We start from the raw sequence: 20,361 nt of genomic DNA on the forward strand, positions 1-20,361 counted from the left end.
TTTGACAGTATTCATCTCGACTCAGAGCGTATAGCTGCCAATCACAAGCTGACCTTTACCAAATAACAGCTTTCTGTCAGCCAGGAGAGCGGAAACTACGGGCTGGTGAAGTGAAACAAATAGAAAAGATGGAGATATTCTGTGTGAGTAAATGGGGGAGAAGAGAAGAGAAAATGAAGCTTGATGTTAAAACATTACAAAAATATCAAGAGAGGAGAAAAAGAGATCATGAGAGAGGCAACAAGGGATTCATGCAGACCTCCAACATTTAATAAGTCTTTTTTTTTTGGAGAGGATTGGTGCTCATCAGACCCTCAGGATATTAGACTGAAGAATTTCCATCTGATTAGCAGCAAATGGCTTGGTGATTGAAACTATGATGAAATTCAGGATTATGGTAAGAGCGAGAAACTGAGAAGGAGGAAAAGGGAATGAAAGGACAAGGCTTAACCTCCAGTGGTTCATATTAATCAGTTCGTGTCTACAATGAGATATCACAGCCTGGATTAGACAGTTACAGTGGAAGTGTGGAGCTGTGTTCACACGTGATATGAAACCAAAATTTACATTATTCAAGTAAACAGATTCAAACTAAACAAAGTGTAACAGGACAGAAAATGAAAAACAGCATCTTTAATTAGTGCTGTTTAATTAGAGGTATTTAATTCCTGCGCAGGGTCTAGGACACATAGACAGCACTGCAGGACTAGTGGCACAGTTACCATGGCAATGTAGCAGCTGGAAGATGTAAATGGAGAGGAGGAAGGGAAGATAGAAGAATGGAGCAAAAGAAGTGTACAGTATTAGTAACAGCAAACCACACTGTGAATACAAACAGGCAACCACAGATCACTTCTACGCACTGCAGATGCCCCGTAGGACATCTATCCAGTCAGATATGAAACTATGAAAAGAAAATCATCATGTCAAATAAGTAATGTATGATGGTGAATTACTCCACATCGAAAGGAGCCAGCTGAGGTGGTTCAGGCATCTGACAAGGATGCCCCCTGGGCGCCTCCTGGGTGAGGTGTTCCAGGCATGTCCCACCGGGAGGAGGCCCCGGGGCAGACCTAGGACACGCTGGAGAGATTATATCTCTCGGCTGGCCTGGGAACGGCTTGGTGTTCCCCCGGATAAGCTGGAGGAGGTGGCTGGGGAGAGGGAGGTCTGGGCCTCTTTGCTTAGGCTGCTGCCCCCGCGACCCGGCCTCGGATAAAGCGGATGAAGATGGATGGATGGATGGATGATGGTGAATTTTTTTATCCTCTCAGTGAGCTGCCAAAAACAGTTTAAAACCCCCTCTCAAAAACAAAAACAACATGTCTTTTATTTCCAACCCTTTCCATTGTCTTTTGCTAATTTCAGCCATCACAGTATTGTTCCTGTGTCATTTCACAGCATAATGAAATACAGGAAAATCTGATTAACAGATCAGTGCTTCAGCATACAAGTAGAATCTGTGCACCTTTTAGTCAGAACAGAAACCATACACTAACCACAGGACTACAACCTATAGATATTCAGCTGATATTCAGGGAAGACAGCAATTTACTTTATGGTGAACAGCAGCTCTTGTATAAATGATCATTCACTGACACCAAGGTCGCCAGTCACACAATAGACTGGTGCCAAAATAAAACAGTGCTTGTGCTATGCTGTGGGGAGTGGAGGATGACAAAGCTCCCATCAGTAGCAAAGGCTCGCTGATTGCTTGGCTCTAAGCCTGTGTTTCATAGTTCATGAGTAGTTTATGAAATCAGTATCAGGATATCAATATTTAAATATATATTTTGGTGGCTTCAGAAAATGGTTTGAGATCAGTGTCTGAGAAAGAATGTTACAAGAGTAAAAATAAACTTTACATTTACAAAGTGGCTTTTAAACTTCATTTGACTGACTGACCAAACAATACTTGTTTAAACAGTATAAACCAGCACTGTGCAGTAAAAAGTCTTTAACTGAGCTGGATTTAGCATGTTTGCAAAATTTATTTGCACTAAATTTTAAAACGCTATTAAAATTTAAATTGTTGCTGGTTTTGTTGCTGTTTGTTATTTAACTCTTTTGGAATTTAAGTTTATTTTACCATGTTAAGAAAACTTTTTCTCATATTGTCCGAAATATTGTTATTGCCAATATAATTTTGAGGCGATGTCACCCACCCAAAGAAACACTACTACCACTATCGGGTGAAGGTAAACACAACATGGTAATGAGTGTTTCTCTGTGTCACGCAGCCTCTCCTTAATATTCTCTCCTCAATATTTTACCATCTTTCCATCTTTCATATTCATTGAGCTCTCGCTCTCTCTCCTCCCATTCAGTTACTGCCACCAATAATCCTTTTCCATTCTGCTGTTTCAGTCTATATTTTGATTCCTTCGCTCAGTCCCCTTCAGGCACCATCAATCATAGTTTTTCTTTTTTCCATCTCTTTTCCATCTATACATTCGAAGGGTGGAGGAGAGGATGGGTGGGTGTGTGGGTTGGTGGGTTTGTGCGCTTGTCTTCCTGTCAGATGTGTTCAGAAGACATTTTGTTAGCACACATTTCATCGAATCATTTGGTGTGTGTGCATACAGCTTCTAATATCAGCACACACACTTTTTCATAGCGAACGTACGTATGATGGCATGGTGGGTGGAATCCTTTTGAAGTGACTCTTGCCTGCTTCTTCTCAGGAGTATTTCAAGAGTATTTGATAAGGGTGAAATATTTTTCTTTCTATAAATGTGTCAGTTTGTCAAAGATCAAGGCAAAATCTCATCTTGATGTATTTCCTGCTGCAAGATCAGCTTAAAGTTATAGACACTGACCTTACACAGGGAGACAAGAAAATGCAATACCAATTTGCCAAATTTGACGAAGTGGAAGCAGCTTCCCAATGATTTTATGTGCTCTAGCACATTACAAAAGGCTAAAGCACATAAAATCATTGGGAAGCTGCTTCCACTTCATCAAATTTGGCAAATCTAAGTCACCCAGCAAATCAGTGGTTATGCAAAATTATTGTCAAGGTGCTTGACTTCTTTTTATCTGATGAGATTAAGCAATCAAAATTCTGTCAAGAAACTACTGCTAATTGTGCCAGAGTGCCCTCAGATTATACAGTCCAGAAAATTTATACACTATCCAAAAAAACAAAACAAAATTCACCCATATTGGGGACTCCCCTGTTGTCCAAAAACAGTTGGGACATGGATTCAAGATCTTTAGGGAGTTGTTGGATGGGTTTGGGGAACTGGATGCTGACACGTTATTCTCTGTGTTATGTGGATTTCAGAGCGAGTGGATCTCACAGAGGCTCAGTCAGATTATGAAGTAAGGTGTCTGGAGACTGAGCCACTTCAGACTCTTTTCTTTGTAACTTGAAAATAGTAAAGAACAGCAAAGGTGTGGTGCGACGTACTATCCTTCTGTTATCAGCAACTGCTCTTCCTATGAGAGTTGTGCCTCGTCTTCAGCAATGTGTTCGTGGGAGTAACGGTAAGTGACATTCGCATGAATGCCTTCGACCCGAGGTTTCCCAGAAGAACATTGTATTGTAACAAAATAATCACCTGCATGCTCAGCATATATGCATATGTTTCAGTGATTTTAAAAGCTATACAAATATTGCAGGAATGCATACGAATTCAAGCCAATCAGCAAAGACAACCATCAGTCTGTCTTCTGTCTTGCATTACTGTAACGATATCTTGATGATGTCAGTTTTAAAAGTGTGAAAATCTAAGTAATGCATTGGTAACAATCTATACAATAATTAAGATGAAGTAAATATTTCATCTTAATTATAGTAACATGGTGTTAAATTACAAATAATAATATTTACTAATCAATAATAATGGCAACATTTATTTAAGGAGTAGGTTTGTTTAACAAAAAATACTTATTTTCTAAATATGTTTCATATTATACAGATAAGAGAAAATTACTTTAAAATCGGAGAACATTTTGCTAATATTATTTGCTTATTATTTACAAAGATTACATTTTAAAATAAAACTTTCTTTACTTACCCAGGCATTTAAATGCTTTTGTTAAAACCCTGAAGCAATTTTACAATAAAGAAAATAAACAATGAAGTATTTTTTTTTATTTCAGATTTCAAACTAATTAGTAACCAATGGATGAACATTAAAAGTACTAAATATTCAACAGCAACAAACTATTAGCTAAAGCATCATTATAAAAAACAATGGTTATTAATAAGTGTTAAAAATAAAAGTCTGTCTGCGGCAGCTGACCGTATGTCAGCCTGTGCATTCATTCACACAAACAAACATCTCACTGTGCGATCTCAGTGTGCTACCGGAGCTGTTAATTGAGCTTTGTTGGTGTGTGATTGTAAACAACACGACTCCATGTAATGCAACTTGTCTGCTGTTACTACACACTTTTAGCAGAACAACAACATTTGAGCAGAGTCAAAGTTTCCAATAAAACAACACCTAAATTATCACCTTTTCATCATAATTTATTCAGCAACTTTTGCTATGCTACCAGTGAGAGTGGATTTGGACTACTGAAACTGGTACTATGGATACTGATGATATTACAGTATTGAGTATATCAGGTCTATAGTTTGAAACATCAAAGGCAGTTTATATAAAGGAGTGTGTGTTACCTGTGTGTCCATGCAGAGGTGAGTGTGGTCGTGGCAAAGTGGGCGAAGTGCTGGACGTGACAATCAGGCTCTTCCTGTTGCTTGCCCGACAACTGAGAACAAAAACAAAGGCAATTTAGTGACTTCAGCTTAATCTAAGTTCAAATTTGAAACAAATAAAGTCAGGGTAATTAACTCTTTACATAAGTACAAGGATTTCATAGAACCTTCAATGAAGGACACATTCCTGGCATGGAATTTGCTTCTATAAATGTTCCTTGGGATTTCATAGCCACAATCACCAGTCACAGACATTATGAAAGCACATCATAACCTCACACACTCTTATGAATGCTAAGTTAGTCATTTGTTCTTGTTTACTCTTATCGACTCTTATAGAGTGAGGTGCGCTCAGCTGAATTACATCTTATGCAGAAGATGTAGTTTTAACAAAATAAGAGACTGAAAGGTTTGGGCTGGGAAAAACAGATAGGCATCGTTAGATGGTACTCTGTAGGAGACCTCAGCTCCCCTTTGGGCTAAGATGCTCATACGGATGTGTACATACTGCTGTACCAAAGACACTCGTCGAGGAAAGAGCAATCTGCTTTAAAGCTGTGACATCTGTCCCTAGACAGAAGGAGAAGAGGAGGAAATGAGGGGGCAGTCTTCACAGCTAACACCTCCAACATAAGCTCACAAGATTATTCGACTTTGTTGTTTACTCTGAAGCTCCGAGCCAAGTGTGCCTGTAATGACTTAGGAAGGGCTAGCTTCACTCAGGGGAAATTACAGATGGAAGAGGATGCTGTGATGTGGCATCCAGGTACGCTGATATGATATCTTTCTAAAGTGACACATTTGCTCAGCAGCCACCTCTCACATTCAGACAACACTGGCTGAGAACAATGCACGTGAAGGCAGATGCCCATGTTGTTTTTAATGAAAACGCAAACATAGTGACTATATTTTAAAAATGAGCATTACACCTATTCTGTCATGCTTTAAGAGTGACAGAGAACCAAAAGCTGTATGTTCACAAAAGATGCTGCACAACGATTGCTAAACAGTATAAAAGCTAGCAAAGCACAGGAAGCTAAACTCAGGCTATAGTGATAGGCGCCCAATGTTATGAAAACAGGTGAGTGAACAAGGCGGAGGACAAGACCGACTGAGGGAATTAACTGGGAAGAGGGAAGAAAATGGGAAACACGTGAAAACCGCCACATGTGAGAACAACTAGACAAACATTAAGTAAAAACCAGAAGAAAAAAACCCCGAGAGAATTCACAGCCAAACCAAAATGGAGACGAGAGACCTGGACTACAAAGCAGGATGTTTTTTATCCAGGTAACGTCATGTTCAATCCCATTTTATCTACAATGAAGGTGGCTCACTTCGTGCTGGAGTATATTGTTTTGGTAGTTTTTGCTGCAAACCTAACCTGCTCAGGTTATTTTTCAGGTTAGGGAGCAATTGGTGCAAAATCAACACCTACTGACCAATTAACTTTATGGAAAACAGCAGTCACTATTACTGGAAGACCTCGTGCGTGGATGGTAGGAGTGTAATTCAGAGTGTAATTGAACACTGTAATGTCTTTGCATTTCCCTGATGAACATCAGTAAAAAGTAGAGATTCTATGACTCAGTTCTATTCCTTGATTTTTATTTGTGTTGCCTGAAAATCTACAAAATGTTTATTTTTTTGAGCCTTGATATACCCTTCTGAGAACCAGCCTATTCATTTCTGTCCTGTGTAATGGACATTTGTTTTTCGTCAATATCTTTTGACTTATTTGAGCTACCCTACTAAGTCCTGATGTGCTTAATAGAGGACATCCTGGGCTTTCCATTGATATCTCCTGAGTCTGGGTATTCTGTTTTAGTGCCAAAGAGGACGGAAATTGAAGAAATGTTCAATGGGAAGACTTTTTTTCCCTCGGTTCTCAGAAAATCTGGTCCTCAAACAGTACACCTATACTGCGCTTAGAGATCTTCATTTTAAATTTGCATGTAGACTAAGTATAACTTTGAATTCTGATGATCTACTCTGACCACTAAGTACTACCAGGGCTGCAGCTGAAAGAGCAAAAAACAAAATGATTTTCTATTTTAAATATAAACTTAATGAAATGCTTGATTTTAAGCCATCAGATTCTCTTGTGTCTCAATTTGGTGACGTAGTTGTAGTCAGATGTCCCACACCTTCCATGTGAACGTGCAGAGAAACCCAGAGTTAACTTAGCGAGTTGATAAGCAGCTTTGTATGACTGCTTACCTTGATTTCCAATGTTCAGTGAATCCAGATAACAGAAAGATAGCTGGGGTATGTTGAACTCTGCTCACACTAAACCTGATAACAGACGCAGAAGGACAGGCACCAACAGAAAGAGGAACAGACGAGGCAACACTGAGGAAACTAAAACAACTAAACATGAAGACATGAACCAAAACTAAAATGAAAAATGAAAATTAAAAAATGATAAAACGCTGTAATATCGCAAATACTTAAAGACACATAATGAAATCTAAAGCAAAACTCAACAAGAATCAGTTGCAGACACTGACAGTGTAGTTATACTTGTTCTACTTCTTCTACAAGGACTGGGATGCATGTGCAGTTGGCCCGTCGTAATGTAGTTTCTCAATGGCCAAGTCCAAAAAGCAGACTAGCAACAAAAACAAAAAGGTATCCTTGAGCTCGCTTTCTGATGATTGGGACCCGAGTGGAGCCTAGCAGAGTTGTGAACATGGAAAGCATCACAAAGGCTGTAAAGGATCTCCATACTCCAGGATAACTAATTACCTGGAGCTATTTTAATCCCACACACAAGACCAACAAAATTATGATTTATGTCATTTACTACTATTCTCTCCCTATGCAGCTGACGCAGGTTTATATCAATCTACACAGCAGCCTGTTGAACTGCATCTCTCTGAATGGAACCTATTTCAAAACTATGCGTGTGTCAGATTATGACGACACTGTCTTTTACTTTTCTTTTTTGTTTTGTAACTTTAGCAGTGGATAAAAACAGTGGTTAGTTTTTAACATTTTACTTTCGTAAACTTTAAGGTTCTTGATCATGACAGAGCTCGTATATTGAAACATTATTATTGATTATTGACTCATTGACAGCATCAAAGCTAAAAGCAGATTTTTTTAAAAAAAAGTTTTAACTATAAATTTACCCTTTATAGTTAAAACAGAATGGTTGGCATTTGTTCATCTTTGATTGAGTACAAATCAAGCAGTCCTGTATTATGTCTGTACAGAAGACAAATGCTAAGTACTTCCTTTCAGTCCTGCTGTGTGTATATTATTCTAAATTGTAGGAAAATGTCTTTAGAGAACAAATGGACAGACAAATTGGGACTCTCCTGGCAAATTGTCTCGATGCCAGCAGTAACAGCATGTGTGTGCTGTGTTAATTGGCCCATCACATCTGCTGGCTGTAATTATGCAGTTGTGTAGTGCAGTGTTTTTGACAGGCTAAACGCGCCTGAATGATCACACAACAAACATTTTTCCACAAAGAAAAAAATAGTTTGAAATCTCTCTTAAGTATGTTTTTAAATTTTCTTGTCAGATATGCTCTTAATCTTTGTTCTATGATTTCTACGCCTAAAGTTTAGGAACTTTAGTAAATCTTACCCTAGTCCTTTAGTCTAGCTTCAGAGTTAATATATTAGAATTGATATTTAGGTAAAGGGAACAAAAAGCGCATCTGGGATTTTAAAAAAATATATTTCATAATGGCAAAAAATACTATGTGTAATGTAGATACGATATTCTGTATGCAAATGCATGTATCTTCTACCATCTGCTGAAATGTGCCACTTCAGCAGTTTGTGGCAGCATGTAGTCGACACACAAACATAAATGACAGATGTACTGCCAAATTAAAGATTCAGTGATGTGTGTTCATGGAATATCTTCATCTTACGAAGACACACATATACACCATTGATCTTTTGAAAGTTTTCCCCTAAAGCCTGAAATTTAAACGTCGAAAACACAAACGCCTACACAAAAAAGTGGCCTAAGGCAGGTGATCATTAGGAAATAGTAGAAGAGATGTACAGAAAGGGTCAGCTGGAAAGAGAGAGAGATGAACTGATGACCAAAATTCAGAGTCTGCAACAATGACTACAACTTCAAGTATTAAAGTAATGGATTGAATGAACAACAGGGAAGCTAATTAAACAGTTGCATGGCCTTAAGGTGCTATTAGAAGAAAGGTCATTGGGTTTGTCATCAAAAAATGTTAAGCTGAAGTCTTGATGCTGCAAATGAGAACAGATGATTGAGGCTCCAAAATGTATAGGCTCCATCCTCTGGGGAGAAGGGGTGTGGTCAAGAAAGTCAAAGAAATCTGATCATTGGATTCATTTTCAATTTAAAATTCAAATTATAACCAAAAGTCACATTTCTTGATGCATGCTGAATCATCCAGGTAAGTAAATCTCCAAAAGTTGATTCTGTTCATCTGGACGTAGAAACACTGAAAACGCTACGCTACGTCCAGAATCAACTTCTGGAGACAAAAGACGTATTAGAATTTTTCTGGATCTGTAAATGCCATCCAAGCCTTCAAAGAAATCAGGAATGGTTGCTGAGGTAATTTGTAAAGTTTTAAAATGGAAATCTTGAGGTAAATGTGGAAAAGGTGATGTTGGTTTGACAAATGTCTGCCAGAAAGCAGAAGATTCAGAGTAACAACAAGGGATGAGAAGCGAAGAGAAGAAGATTAAGAGAAGCAAAGGAACAAATGAACCGCCTTCGCCAGGAGACGACAGAAGGGTGACAATTATGGCTTGCGGCTCTGAGAGTCCCGCTAAAACAAAAAAACTGTTCAGCATGTAAAGGTTTCTTTACAGCAACCGTCACTCAGTCTGCTGCTGTGAACAAAGTTAATGAACAAATCATAGTGACTGTCTCAACAATATGGAATACCATCCGAGTCACGCATCAGAAACGCTTGGGGAAAAGAGGAAGTGAGCAGGTGCCTTCCAGTGGAGCTTAATTTACTGAGGCAGAGGAGTTTCCATTAAAAACAATGTCAGCTTCTTTCATCTGTTACTGACCAGAATATAAAATGAATCTATAACATGATGCTTTTAGAAATCTATCGAAGCTCTTCTACTATATTGCTGAAGTGAGATGAATATAGTATGAGCGATAAAAGTGTTATTATGATCATTATGACTCTTCTGCCAATCATTTTCTTCTGCTTATACACTTCATGTTCAATTTCTTCAAGTAACATAAGGATTGGAAGTCATGTTTCACATATATAAATGGATTGGCCGTCAAACACTGACAGTTTGAAATATATATATACCTTAATGCATTTAGTTTATGCTGACCATAAGACAGTGGAGATTTGCAGCCAAGTAATTTAAAATAGAAATTAGACTGTGTTTTGTATTTCCTTCTCCCTTCATTAGTTTTGGGTCACCAGCCAAGGTACCAAGGACATATGATGGTACAAAGGCGCAAAGGATACAAAGCTGGTACAGTTAAAAATCAAGAGCAACTCCAGTAAGTTGCTGTTGGTTGAACCACTGTCAACATTAGCTTCCTGTATGTTTATTTCTGACTCACATAGACAAATGTAACTTCAGTACCGAGACTACCAACCTACCTTCCTTCTTTCTCCTGCAGGCATTTTGGATCCCTGCTGGGAAACATGCATCCATTATGCAGAACTGACTGAAGGCTAGACACACTGTCTGAGTGTGTGTATCCATGTGTGTGTGGTTCTGTGTGTGTTTGTATGTGTGGGTAGATAAGTAAGCTTTTGGGTACCTGGTATCATCAAAGCAGCAGGCTGTCAGGTAACAGCACCAAGACTGAATTGCTTCTCTGGCTGAAGAAGGATTTATGGCTGAATCTTCAGTCAACATTACCACAGCTAGAATGGCCTTTTTTTTCTCTTAGCAGTTTTTATCCAAGTTGATCCACCTGCCCATTTAATAGTATGGTGGAAAGTGATTAAAAGATATCATTTACAGCAACAGAAAAAAAAGGCTTATTTGTTTGTTTCTTAAATATGAGTTTAGGGGATTTATGACATGCCCACCACTTTGTTTTCCCAAATCTGTAAATGTTTGAACACACGTCTGCTTACTTTATGTCTCTAAAATGACAAAAACCTTGAGATCCAATAAACTTTTTCACTATAACACACAAAAGGCACAGTTATAGAAGTAGACATACAGGTTTTGACATGGCTGACAGACTAACAAACAGCTGCACTGGCAGATGTACCCACACACACACACACTAAACAGACAGAAGGTAAGTTTATGTGGATAAGATCTATAGCGAAACTCATTTCCCACAGCCCACACAATAACTTTGTCTGCGGGTTACAGCCACCACAGGAAATCAAAGTGATAACAGACTGTGTGGTGACATGTGTGTATGCTCCTGCGGCAAGAGCTTTAGGGTTAATGATCTAACAAATGAGAAAGGATTCAACTCTGCATTGTTCTTGTGTCACTGTGAACAGTTTCTAACAAAAAACGTTGCATCAAACTTTTGTTTTCTTTTAAATGAAAAGGGTTTTTAGAGGAAACGTTTTTTTATAAAGCACCTTTATTAGAGTGGCATCAGAAAAATTAAAGGTACTCATCTAGATCACTGTCACCGTCACCAACACTGTAAAGATAAAGAAACTATGAAACACAAAGCAGCCAGTGTTTCTGGGGTTCCTATTCAAACAGTCAGTAAATTACAACACAAGTCAAATGGTTCATTCAGTCATTTATTAACTTAGTGGCAGGTCTTAACTATTGCACTATTTTGGTTTTGACATCATGTGCACATTGCCCAAGAGCAGGTGGCAGTTTAGCTCACTGGGTGAGCAGGCGACCCAGGTTTGAGTTCAACCTGTGGCCCTTTGGTGTATGTCTTCCCCCTCGCTCACTCTCTCCACTGTACCACTATCCACTAAAGGCAAAAATATAATAATAAAAAAAACCTTGCCCAAGAGCTGCCATATTGAACAGGATACAAAGCACCGGTTGCTAGGGGAAAATGTGGTTGGTGGTTCCTGAAGGTTGCTGGTAGTCACTGGGTGACATTGGTTGCAAAGAAACTGCTGGACCAAAAATCTCCAGATGATTAATTTGCTTGCTAGCAGATGGTTGTCTGTAGTTTTCCATGTCATAGTAAACCTAAAAACAACTATATACACAGTGGACACTAACAGCATTTCTCAGAGAATATGAAATAGTATTTTCACCTTAAATCACCATTCCCAGTTCCTATAGGTTAGTTTTGCACAGCCAGCACAGCTTCACTGGTCAATCCAGTAGAAGACCTGAAGGTTCAGCTGCAGAGGACAGCCCAGGGATCTGGTGTCTGTGCCATGTTTTGCTGGCACAAGATGGACCTACACATTATCAGGCAATTTTAGCTGACTGCAGTTCCCATTGTGCCAATTTAATGTCAAATAGCAAGTATAAAAGAGGAAATGATATCAAAGAACAGTGGAGCTACAATCTTTTGAAGTCTAAAACTGACAAAAGAAGCACACTTTTGTTTTAAGCGCAGGCTAATGAAACAATAATGCAAAAATAGAACCATTTTGCATTTGAAATGATGTTAAAACTATACGGCTAACTTAGAGAGCTTAAAATAATCTGTATGTAGACATTTCTGTAAATGATGGAAAAGTAAAATGTATTATGCTTCTGATCCGAATGTGATAAACGCTGCTACAAAAAAAGAACACAGTTTATTTTAAAACCTTCAGATCACCTTCAATCAGTGCAAATGATGAATGTTATGCCTGATTACAGCTTAACGTCATCTGTCGACTGTATCCACTCCAAAAACTGACAGAGCCTGTTGCTATGCAGGAGTCTCACTTCACAAGCATTCCTCCCTTAAAAACACTGCTCTGGAGGTAACAAAAGAGCAACACACCACAGGACATGGTGACACGTGTGTGTGTGTGTGTGTGTGAGTGAGTGTGTCAGCTGCTACCCCTGTTATTACAGGGAGCAAAGAAAATTGCTGCTTCAAAGTGATAAGTACAGCCCTGTCTCTCCCTCTTGTTCCTGTTGGAGAAGCTACTTCTGCTTTGACTGACAGAGAGGAGAGAGCAGAGAAGAAGAAGAGGGGTCAACTGAGAGAACGACAGACGAAGGAACACGATGCTCGTTGTCAAATCACACTTAGGTATGTCACTGTAAATATGGTCATATCGAGAGCATAGGATAAAAAAAGAATTTGACAACAAACGTGCACACTGCAGATGCCAGCACCAAATGACAATAACTTATACTCAAAAAGCACCCTGTTCATACATCAAAACACACATCCAGTTAGCTGACCTTCATTTTGGAGCTGCTCCTGCTGAGCATTAAGACATGCAGGGAAGAGGAACGATAAAAGAGAGGAAAACGGAGCAAAACATAGGCAGTGGCATGAAAATAAAAAAGGCATATATGAAAGAGGGAAAAAAACTCAATGAAGGTAAGATAATGGAGGCTACCAGAAATGAAAGAGAAAGGATGTGTTTGTACCTTTTGGAGCGCCGCAGCATGCTTCTCTCAGGCAGCGAGAAATTGGAGAGCACCGTCCAGAAGGACTCAGACATGCTAACACTAGTGCAGTGCAATCATTGCTCTGACACGGCGACACTCGGCAGAGGACGCGGTCAACAAACAGACGCTGGCTTCCACCTGCCACACCGGCAACATCAAATGCGTGTGAGAGCTGTTAGTGTCTCTCCTCCCGCCTTCCCTCTTCTTATTCTCCCTATTCTGATCCTTTCTCGCTGCACAGTGCTGCCTCCTCCCTTCTGTCTTCTAACCCCTGTGTTTCTAAGTGGAGCTCAGCTGACTTCAGTTTCAGCTGAGACACACTTGTCATCGGGTCACAGATGCTCACAGACAGATATCTGAATGCAACCAATACAGGACTGATGCAGAAAAGAAACACTTTCTACTTAATTTAAGCACTCAAAGCATTTTCTGCTACAAGTGTCATTTACCCAGTTATACTAAAATCATGAAGCTATAAATGATTAAATCACACACACATTCATGCAAAACTTTGATTTATACCTAAACACTTGTGTAGGTACACACTCCAACACATCAGGAGCAACTTTCGGTTCAGTATCTTGCCCAAGGTTACTTCAATACATGGACAGGCAAAGCTGGAGATCAATCACCGACGTTCTGGGTGGTACAGTAGATGACCTGCCCAACCAATGAGTATGGGTGATATAATATCTATTTTTCAATTCTGCCATGTTGTTTATTCAATTGTCTTCATCCCTTTAGCATTGCCCGGCAAGACCATGAGTGTTTCTCCCAAACTAGTCTCTGTGTTACGTTGACGGTTCGATCTACTTGAGCAGAAGTCTGAACAAAGACCAATCAAGTATTCTTCCTAATGGCCAGCAGAAGACAACTCCTCTGATTGCAAAAGAAATCTAGATATGATATGGGAAAACAACCTTAGGAGTATTGACTGAGAATAGTCACCCTGTCGTCAGAGCATGTAGAGAGAAAAATGGCCCAATACTTTTCAGCAAATGCAAGGTAAGTTTGCTTTATCTCAGTGTGTGATCGGAGAACTTTGGAGAAAGAAAACACTTTGGACTGCTAAACTGTTTTCCTTAAAAAAAAAAGAAATGATCTTTTTCCATTTACTCGGGTTATGTGCACCTCAGGAGGTAGAGCAAGTCATCTACTAGTCAGAAGGTTGGTGGTTCGATCCCTGGCTGCTGCAGTCTGCATGCCAAATATCTTTGGGCTGCTCTCTATCCTGCTCGTTCATCTGAGAATGTTCGATAAGAAAACACTTACGTAGAAAAAAGTAGTTGCATGAAAGGGTGTATAAGGATGAATGTTCAAAGTGCTTTGAGTGGTCAGGTAGCGTGAAAAAGCGCTATAAAAGACCTAATCCATTTATCATTTTTGTATAATAATATTCTATATCTAACAATAACTATAATATTGATGAGGTGATTTCATTTATTTGAATTCCAGCGGTCAACCACATTTGCAAGTCTGGTTATTTCATAAAGTCAAATTCAATGCAGAAGATTGTGTGTTGTTGTGTTTGTGTGAGTGTTTTTGTTTTCCAACATAAAAGATGGATTTAAACTAAAATTAAGAAGCTATAAACGATCAAACAAACAACCCTGCAATTGGAAGCTGCTAAACAAAGTGAGTTGCTCTTTAAAAACAGCAAAAGAGTGTTGTAAGTGCTTTCTTGTGTCACCAGATGAACACAGCTCATTAGTGCCGTTTGCTGGATGCTCTCAGCGGTCTGTCAGCTATAACACCAACAAAAGGTCGGCAAACTGAGTAATGGGGACAAAAAAAGAAGGAGAACACAACACACACCCCAAAAGACCAAACAGTTATGAGATGACACGCAGGGTGGGTCTTACCTCCAAAGGAAGGGGTTTCCCCACTGGTAAACAGGGGCTGACAGAGGGCCATCACAGTAACAGAGAGAGGGAGAGGAGGACGAAGAGGAGAGGGCGAGGTTGACTAGGGCGGGCTGAATGACAGAGGGATGAAAGGAAGAGGGGGAAAGCAGGTGCTGGAGGAGGCTGTTGTTGCCGTGGCAACGCAACTGAGCTGGTGACCAGATTCTGCCAAAAGAGGAGGGAGGGGAGGAAGATGAAGAGAAAAAGACGCAAGGAGAGATGTGTGACGATGTGTGGGTGTGCGCTGGGCGGTTTAACACCATCAACTCCCTGCCTGCTGTGCCTTTAGCTGGACCAGAGGAGCTACACTGTGACAATTTTTACACTACACTGAAACAAAGTTTAGCAAAACCTTCTTTGGTTACTACTCTACTGTTCTACTGTTCTGATTTTATATACTGTTTTGTTTGTTTGTTAATTAGTTTGTTTGTCTGCTTGTTTTAATCAATTTTAAATCATGCTTTTTACTTGTTTAACTTGTTTTTTCAAGATTTCTTTTACAAATCCGTCACTGCATTCTCCATAAAGCTTAAGATGTTTCTGTGTAGTGAGATAGTTGGGTGACAGCATGCAGATAACAAGAATGCATCTATGGATGTAGAATAATTCTGATTCAATGGTAAGATAACAGTGGTGGTGAATGAGGCCTAATAGCACTTGTTTACCTGGGTAACCCCAGTTCTCTGACAATCAAGATAGGTATCTCACTATAGTAAGCACCTTCTGGTGTGATCAGTCATGGACACTAAACTACCACCACATCTTTCAAAGACAGACCAATCACTTCAAGGACACAGCATCTCACTCAATCTTCCCCCGAGTGATCGGGGATTTTCTTTGACTGGTACCTGCTGAGAGTCTGGAAATCACCACAATTCCTGAGTCGACCTATGAGCCAGCATTTTTTTCCCCTGGAAGGCAGATACACAATAAAGAGAAGCCAGTATGGGTGAACATGCTTTCTCTTTCTAGTCCCTGTCAGTACTCTTGCGGCATCAGTTGGGATCAACTGAAAGCTTTTCAGGGAGTTTTTAGGACATCCTAATAATAATGAATTACAGTAGTCCAGCCTAGAATTAACAAATGCATGAACTAGTTTTTCAGCATCACGACAGGACATTTCTAATTTAAGAGATATTGCATAAATGGAAGAAATCAGCCCTACATATCTGTTTAATACGCACATTGAAGGACACATCCTGGTCAGAAACAAGATTCCTCACAGTGTTACTGGAGGCCAAGGTAATGCACCAGCTACCACCATGATTGGCACCAGTAGAAGCCATAAATACTAATGCTCAGGTTAGCAAGCAAATAGCTACACGAGCACAAGCTCACTTAATGTGCTAGCTTGATAAAGTTCAAGTTTTTGACACCAGCTTACCGGAAAAATATCGTCACAAAACAAAAATGTAATTACAAAGTAATAATTAATCCTGAAACAAAAACAAAAAATTACAATGGTTCAGGACCACTGAGGAGCTCTAGTGATCTGCACAGGAAAGAAAGCAATAATGCCTGGTGTTGGGCCAAGGGTTATTAAGGGAGGTGTTGAAGACTGTGTGTCCTTGAAGTGATAGGTCCGTCTGATACACACATATTGGTAGTGGATCTTCCACTCAGGTCACACCAGATGGTATTTCCCATAGAGAAATACAGAGTGACGCCTGAAAGAGAACACAGGCTCCCTCTCAGTTAGGGAGGGTTCCTCATCTGAACTAAACACCACGAACTTGTTGGTTGTGTAGAAACTATACTTTTTTCAGTAACCGGCTGACAGTATAACAATTATACTGCCTGAACATACACCACCCGAGCAGAAGTCACTACTAAGTGTCCCCAACATATTGTCTGACTGCCTGCAGATGTCCCCTCACAGCAGGTAGAAAGCCTCACATACTAACTTCTCACAGCCAGAGATGGCTGGACACAGTCTTGGATCAGCTTCAAAGAGCTCTGTAAGTACTCCCAGGGAGGCACCGGGTCAGCTGGTAGACTGAGCTAAGTCATAGCACTAATGTGGATAGAATTGGTCTGACTCAATCAGTTTTGTCTAACTCACTGGGTTACAGTGAGTGGTAGTGATAAGAAGCACACACTGTTTTAGGTTTAAATTCAGCTGTCAGTTGTCACAGCTATGCAGGGCAGAATGACCTTATGGTGTTGATCTCCACGTCCCCTCCCCCCTGCTGGATGGGGCAGAGTGGGAGAGACCACCTACTGGGAGGTCAAGGGCTGCACACATTTTAGTATCTGCAGTTTTTACCTAACATACTGTAAGGCCATCTGTGGTGTGCCTCTATAGTTTTTAACACACCAATTTTGGAAGCAGAATTAAAGACAAAGTCATCATCAAATGCTAGCCTGGAAACTAAGTCACACCAGCTGGCACAGCAGTGAAAAAACAACACTGTGTCCCAAATATTAGTGTGGAGCAGTCTGACCAGTAGGTTTTTGGAAGGTTTGTAGTGACAGTGTCACATAAAGTTGATTGAGATGAGCTGAAAAATACCACTGAATATTATGCAGTGTAAGATGATGCATGTTGCTTCTCTATATTAACACGAACATATCAGTCAACTCGAAAGCTTGGGGGGGGGGGGGGGGGGGGGGGTTGTCTGTGCTTCTTATTTTAAATAACAGCAGTGTGCAAATTATTATATATAAATATTGCAATATATTATTATTATTAATATTTAATTATTCTGGAAGTTAGCTACAATATATCTTCTTAAAGGCCAGCATTGCCTCAATAATTTGTTCAAACCTCCACAGAAAGTAAGAAAAAACAACATTGGCTGTATACACATGTGAAAGAGTGCAAGCACAGAGTCACAGTAATCTGTTAAGCTGGTGAAGGATTTCCCTCCCTGCTGGGATCTCACTCTGATACCTTCTCGTGTTCATGGCTCCTCATGGTTTCCATTTCACTGACACACTATGTATGTACACTATGTGTGTTCAGCACTGTGAATGTATGTGGGTCATTGATGTGTCACCTACACAAAGTTTCCGTCTTTATTTGAAAATATTAAAGTTTAAATTGATATCAACATCTCACTCATGTATGCACTAACTTTCAATTCCCAAAAGCAATATGTAATTTTTTATATTTTATATCATCAATGCTTTTAATTCTCTTCTTTGGTATCAATTTTTTGTTGTCTTAAATGGATCATATGAATATTTAATATATGAAGAGACTTTGTCCAATGATGTCCAGTTTGTGAAATACAGCATGTGGGTAAACAATAAAAACATCTGTTGGGGATGTTATTTGAAATTAATGTAAAGACAAAGCTAAGCCTCTTAAACGTCTGGTTGGCCTGCAGTTTGCTAATGTTGCTAACTCTTTTTAAAGTGCTAAATGTACTGTGGACTGTGGGAACTTGGTCACTATTAGTGATTATGAACGTGCCATGAAGTACGAAGTGGCCCAACATCAGTTCCTGAGCTTGTCCTATTCCTATAAGCTTAAGATGAGCACTTTTCTGTTATTTTCCTCTTAAAATAGAGACTAAACAGATAAATCACAATATTCACATTATTGATCTTGAGGTGGTACTTGTATATAAGAATACCTCTGTCTGTTTAGCACAAATAAACGAGAAGGAAATGGGATACAGCTCTTGTTGTGTTGATATGAACCTAATCTTCATTCGCTTTCACACACAAATTTGAACATGCCGTGTACACACACTCTTACTGGAGGCGAAGTTGCGGGGCTCCTGATCGCTCCCTCCTCCTCTTCATCTTGTGTACTGGGACAAATGAATCAGCTGTAATCGTTAATAATCCACCCGCCTGTATCAGCTCATCTGTCGGTCAAATACATACTGACCACTGAGCAGCTCCTCCAAAGGACCAGAAACTCTCATGTAGTTTAGTTTTCCATGGGTCAGACTGCTGACAGCACCTTCATGTATAAAAGAATGAGCTTAGCCTGTGCTACGTCAGCACCTACTCTTATCTCCACACAGAGACTCAGCTGTATGAGGTATCTGGGGTAGACTGCTCTTCCACCGGCAAGCATGGGCTTGCTAATTCACAAACACACACAAACAGAGTGTGGAGCTACGTGCAAGCAACACACATATTTATCTGAGCTGGATAAACAAATTTGGTGTGTGTTACACAAACTCAATTGACCTTTCCTCCTTCTCATTTTGTCTTCCTCTGATGAATCCAAAGTCTGTTAAAAACACAAAAGAAATCCTTTTGTTTCTCTTCTTGCATAAAACGTAATCCCAAAGTCAGAGAGAACATTACGTTCTGTGTTGTCCCATCAAGTCAGAAAAGAAAAAGGACCAACTCCTTAGTTATCAGCTCCTGTTACCGCTCAGCCATAGCAAAAGTTTGGAGGAAGTGTCCTGCCTGCACGTCCCCAGGAACAGAGTGCCTGCCAGAACCTCCCCGGGTACAGCCGGCCCTGCTAATCTCCCTTCAGTTCCTTAAAAGTCTCAGCCTGTTTGGGATCAGACCGTCCAAGAGAACTGACTGAGTCCTCGACAAACAGCCTACAGAGGGACGGGTGAACAGAAGGCTCGAGGGAGGGGTCAAACAGGGAGGTGGGAAGATAAAGAGTGGAGTAAAGCCTGACGTCTCCTTCTGTGCCGTTTGGCTTGGCTTATTATGGGAGAATTTCTAGAGAACATTATATCTGGAGAAAATATAATGTTTGAAAGAGTGTTTTAATGCTTTTTAACCTGTTTAAACTTTTATTCCACATGGTTTTTCTTTTGGGGTTGTCTTTGTGTTTTGCTTTGTTTTTTTTGTGAGGTTTTTCTTGTGTTAGATTATGTAAAATAACTGACAATGACTGGGATATGTTAGAAATTAAACAGTTTAACAGAAAACACTGCTTAACCACTTTTCAAACTCAGTCTTATTTTTTATTCCTGTCACATTTACCAAACTCCTACAAAGTCCTACAATTTTTATGGATTCAACCTAAAATTATTTTTAACCGACTCCTCTTCAGATGGTGTTTTTCTTTGGGTCAGGTTTTGAGCGTACGTTAACACCTAAAAGAGAAAGGTCAACACAGGAGACACTTTCATGATGCTATATTAGAGCATGTGTGAGGTACAGCTGTCCACTTTCTGTCTCTATTCTCATTTCCGAGAAGCTTTGGTACACTGCTAAGCGCGACGGGCTAAATGCAGCTCATAAGCCACATCGCTAAGTCATAAACAATGACTCCAATCACAGCTGGCTTTGGCTGCGTAGTGAAACACATGCACACACAGTTCGGTTCATTTGGAGTTATTACTGAGCTAATATA

At 39.8% G+C, this 20,361-nt stretch overlaps 1 protein-coding gene across 8 annotated transcripts in view; it reads right to left on the reverse strand.

The window, feature by feature from the left end:
* Positions 1–20,361, reverse strand: part of mast2 (microtubule associated serine/threonine kinase 2) — a 144,748-nt gene that overhangs the window by 48,875 nt on the left and 75,512 nt on the right. For 6 of the 8 annotated variants that reach the window (XM_085436905.1, XM_085436908.1, XM_085436907.1 and 3 more), the window contains one exon: positions 4,631–4,722. In XM_085436905.1, the coding sequence (XP_085293031.1) occupies positions 4,631–4,722 (92 nt within the window). Of the gene's footprint in view, positions 1–4,630; positions 4,723–13,152; positions 14,992–18,783; positions 19,709–20,361 lie in introns of those variants that run through there. The other 2 variants (XM_085436911.1, XM_085436909.1) reach the window with 2 other exon arrangements.

Source organism: Copadichromis virginalis, linkage group LG17 (genome assembly GCF_057382275.1).
Source record: "Copadichromis virginalis isolate Kocher_CV1m ecotype Utaka linkage group LG17, C_Virginalis_male_GT1.1, whole genome shotgun sequence".
NCBI classification, from domain to species: Eukaryota; Metazoa; Chordata; class Actinopteri; order Cichliformes; family Cichlidae; genus Copadichromis; species Copadichromis virginalis.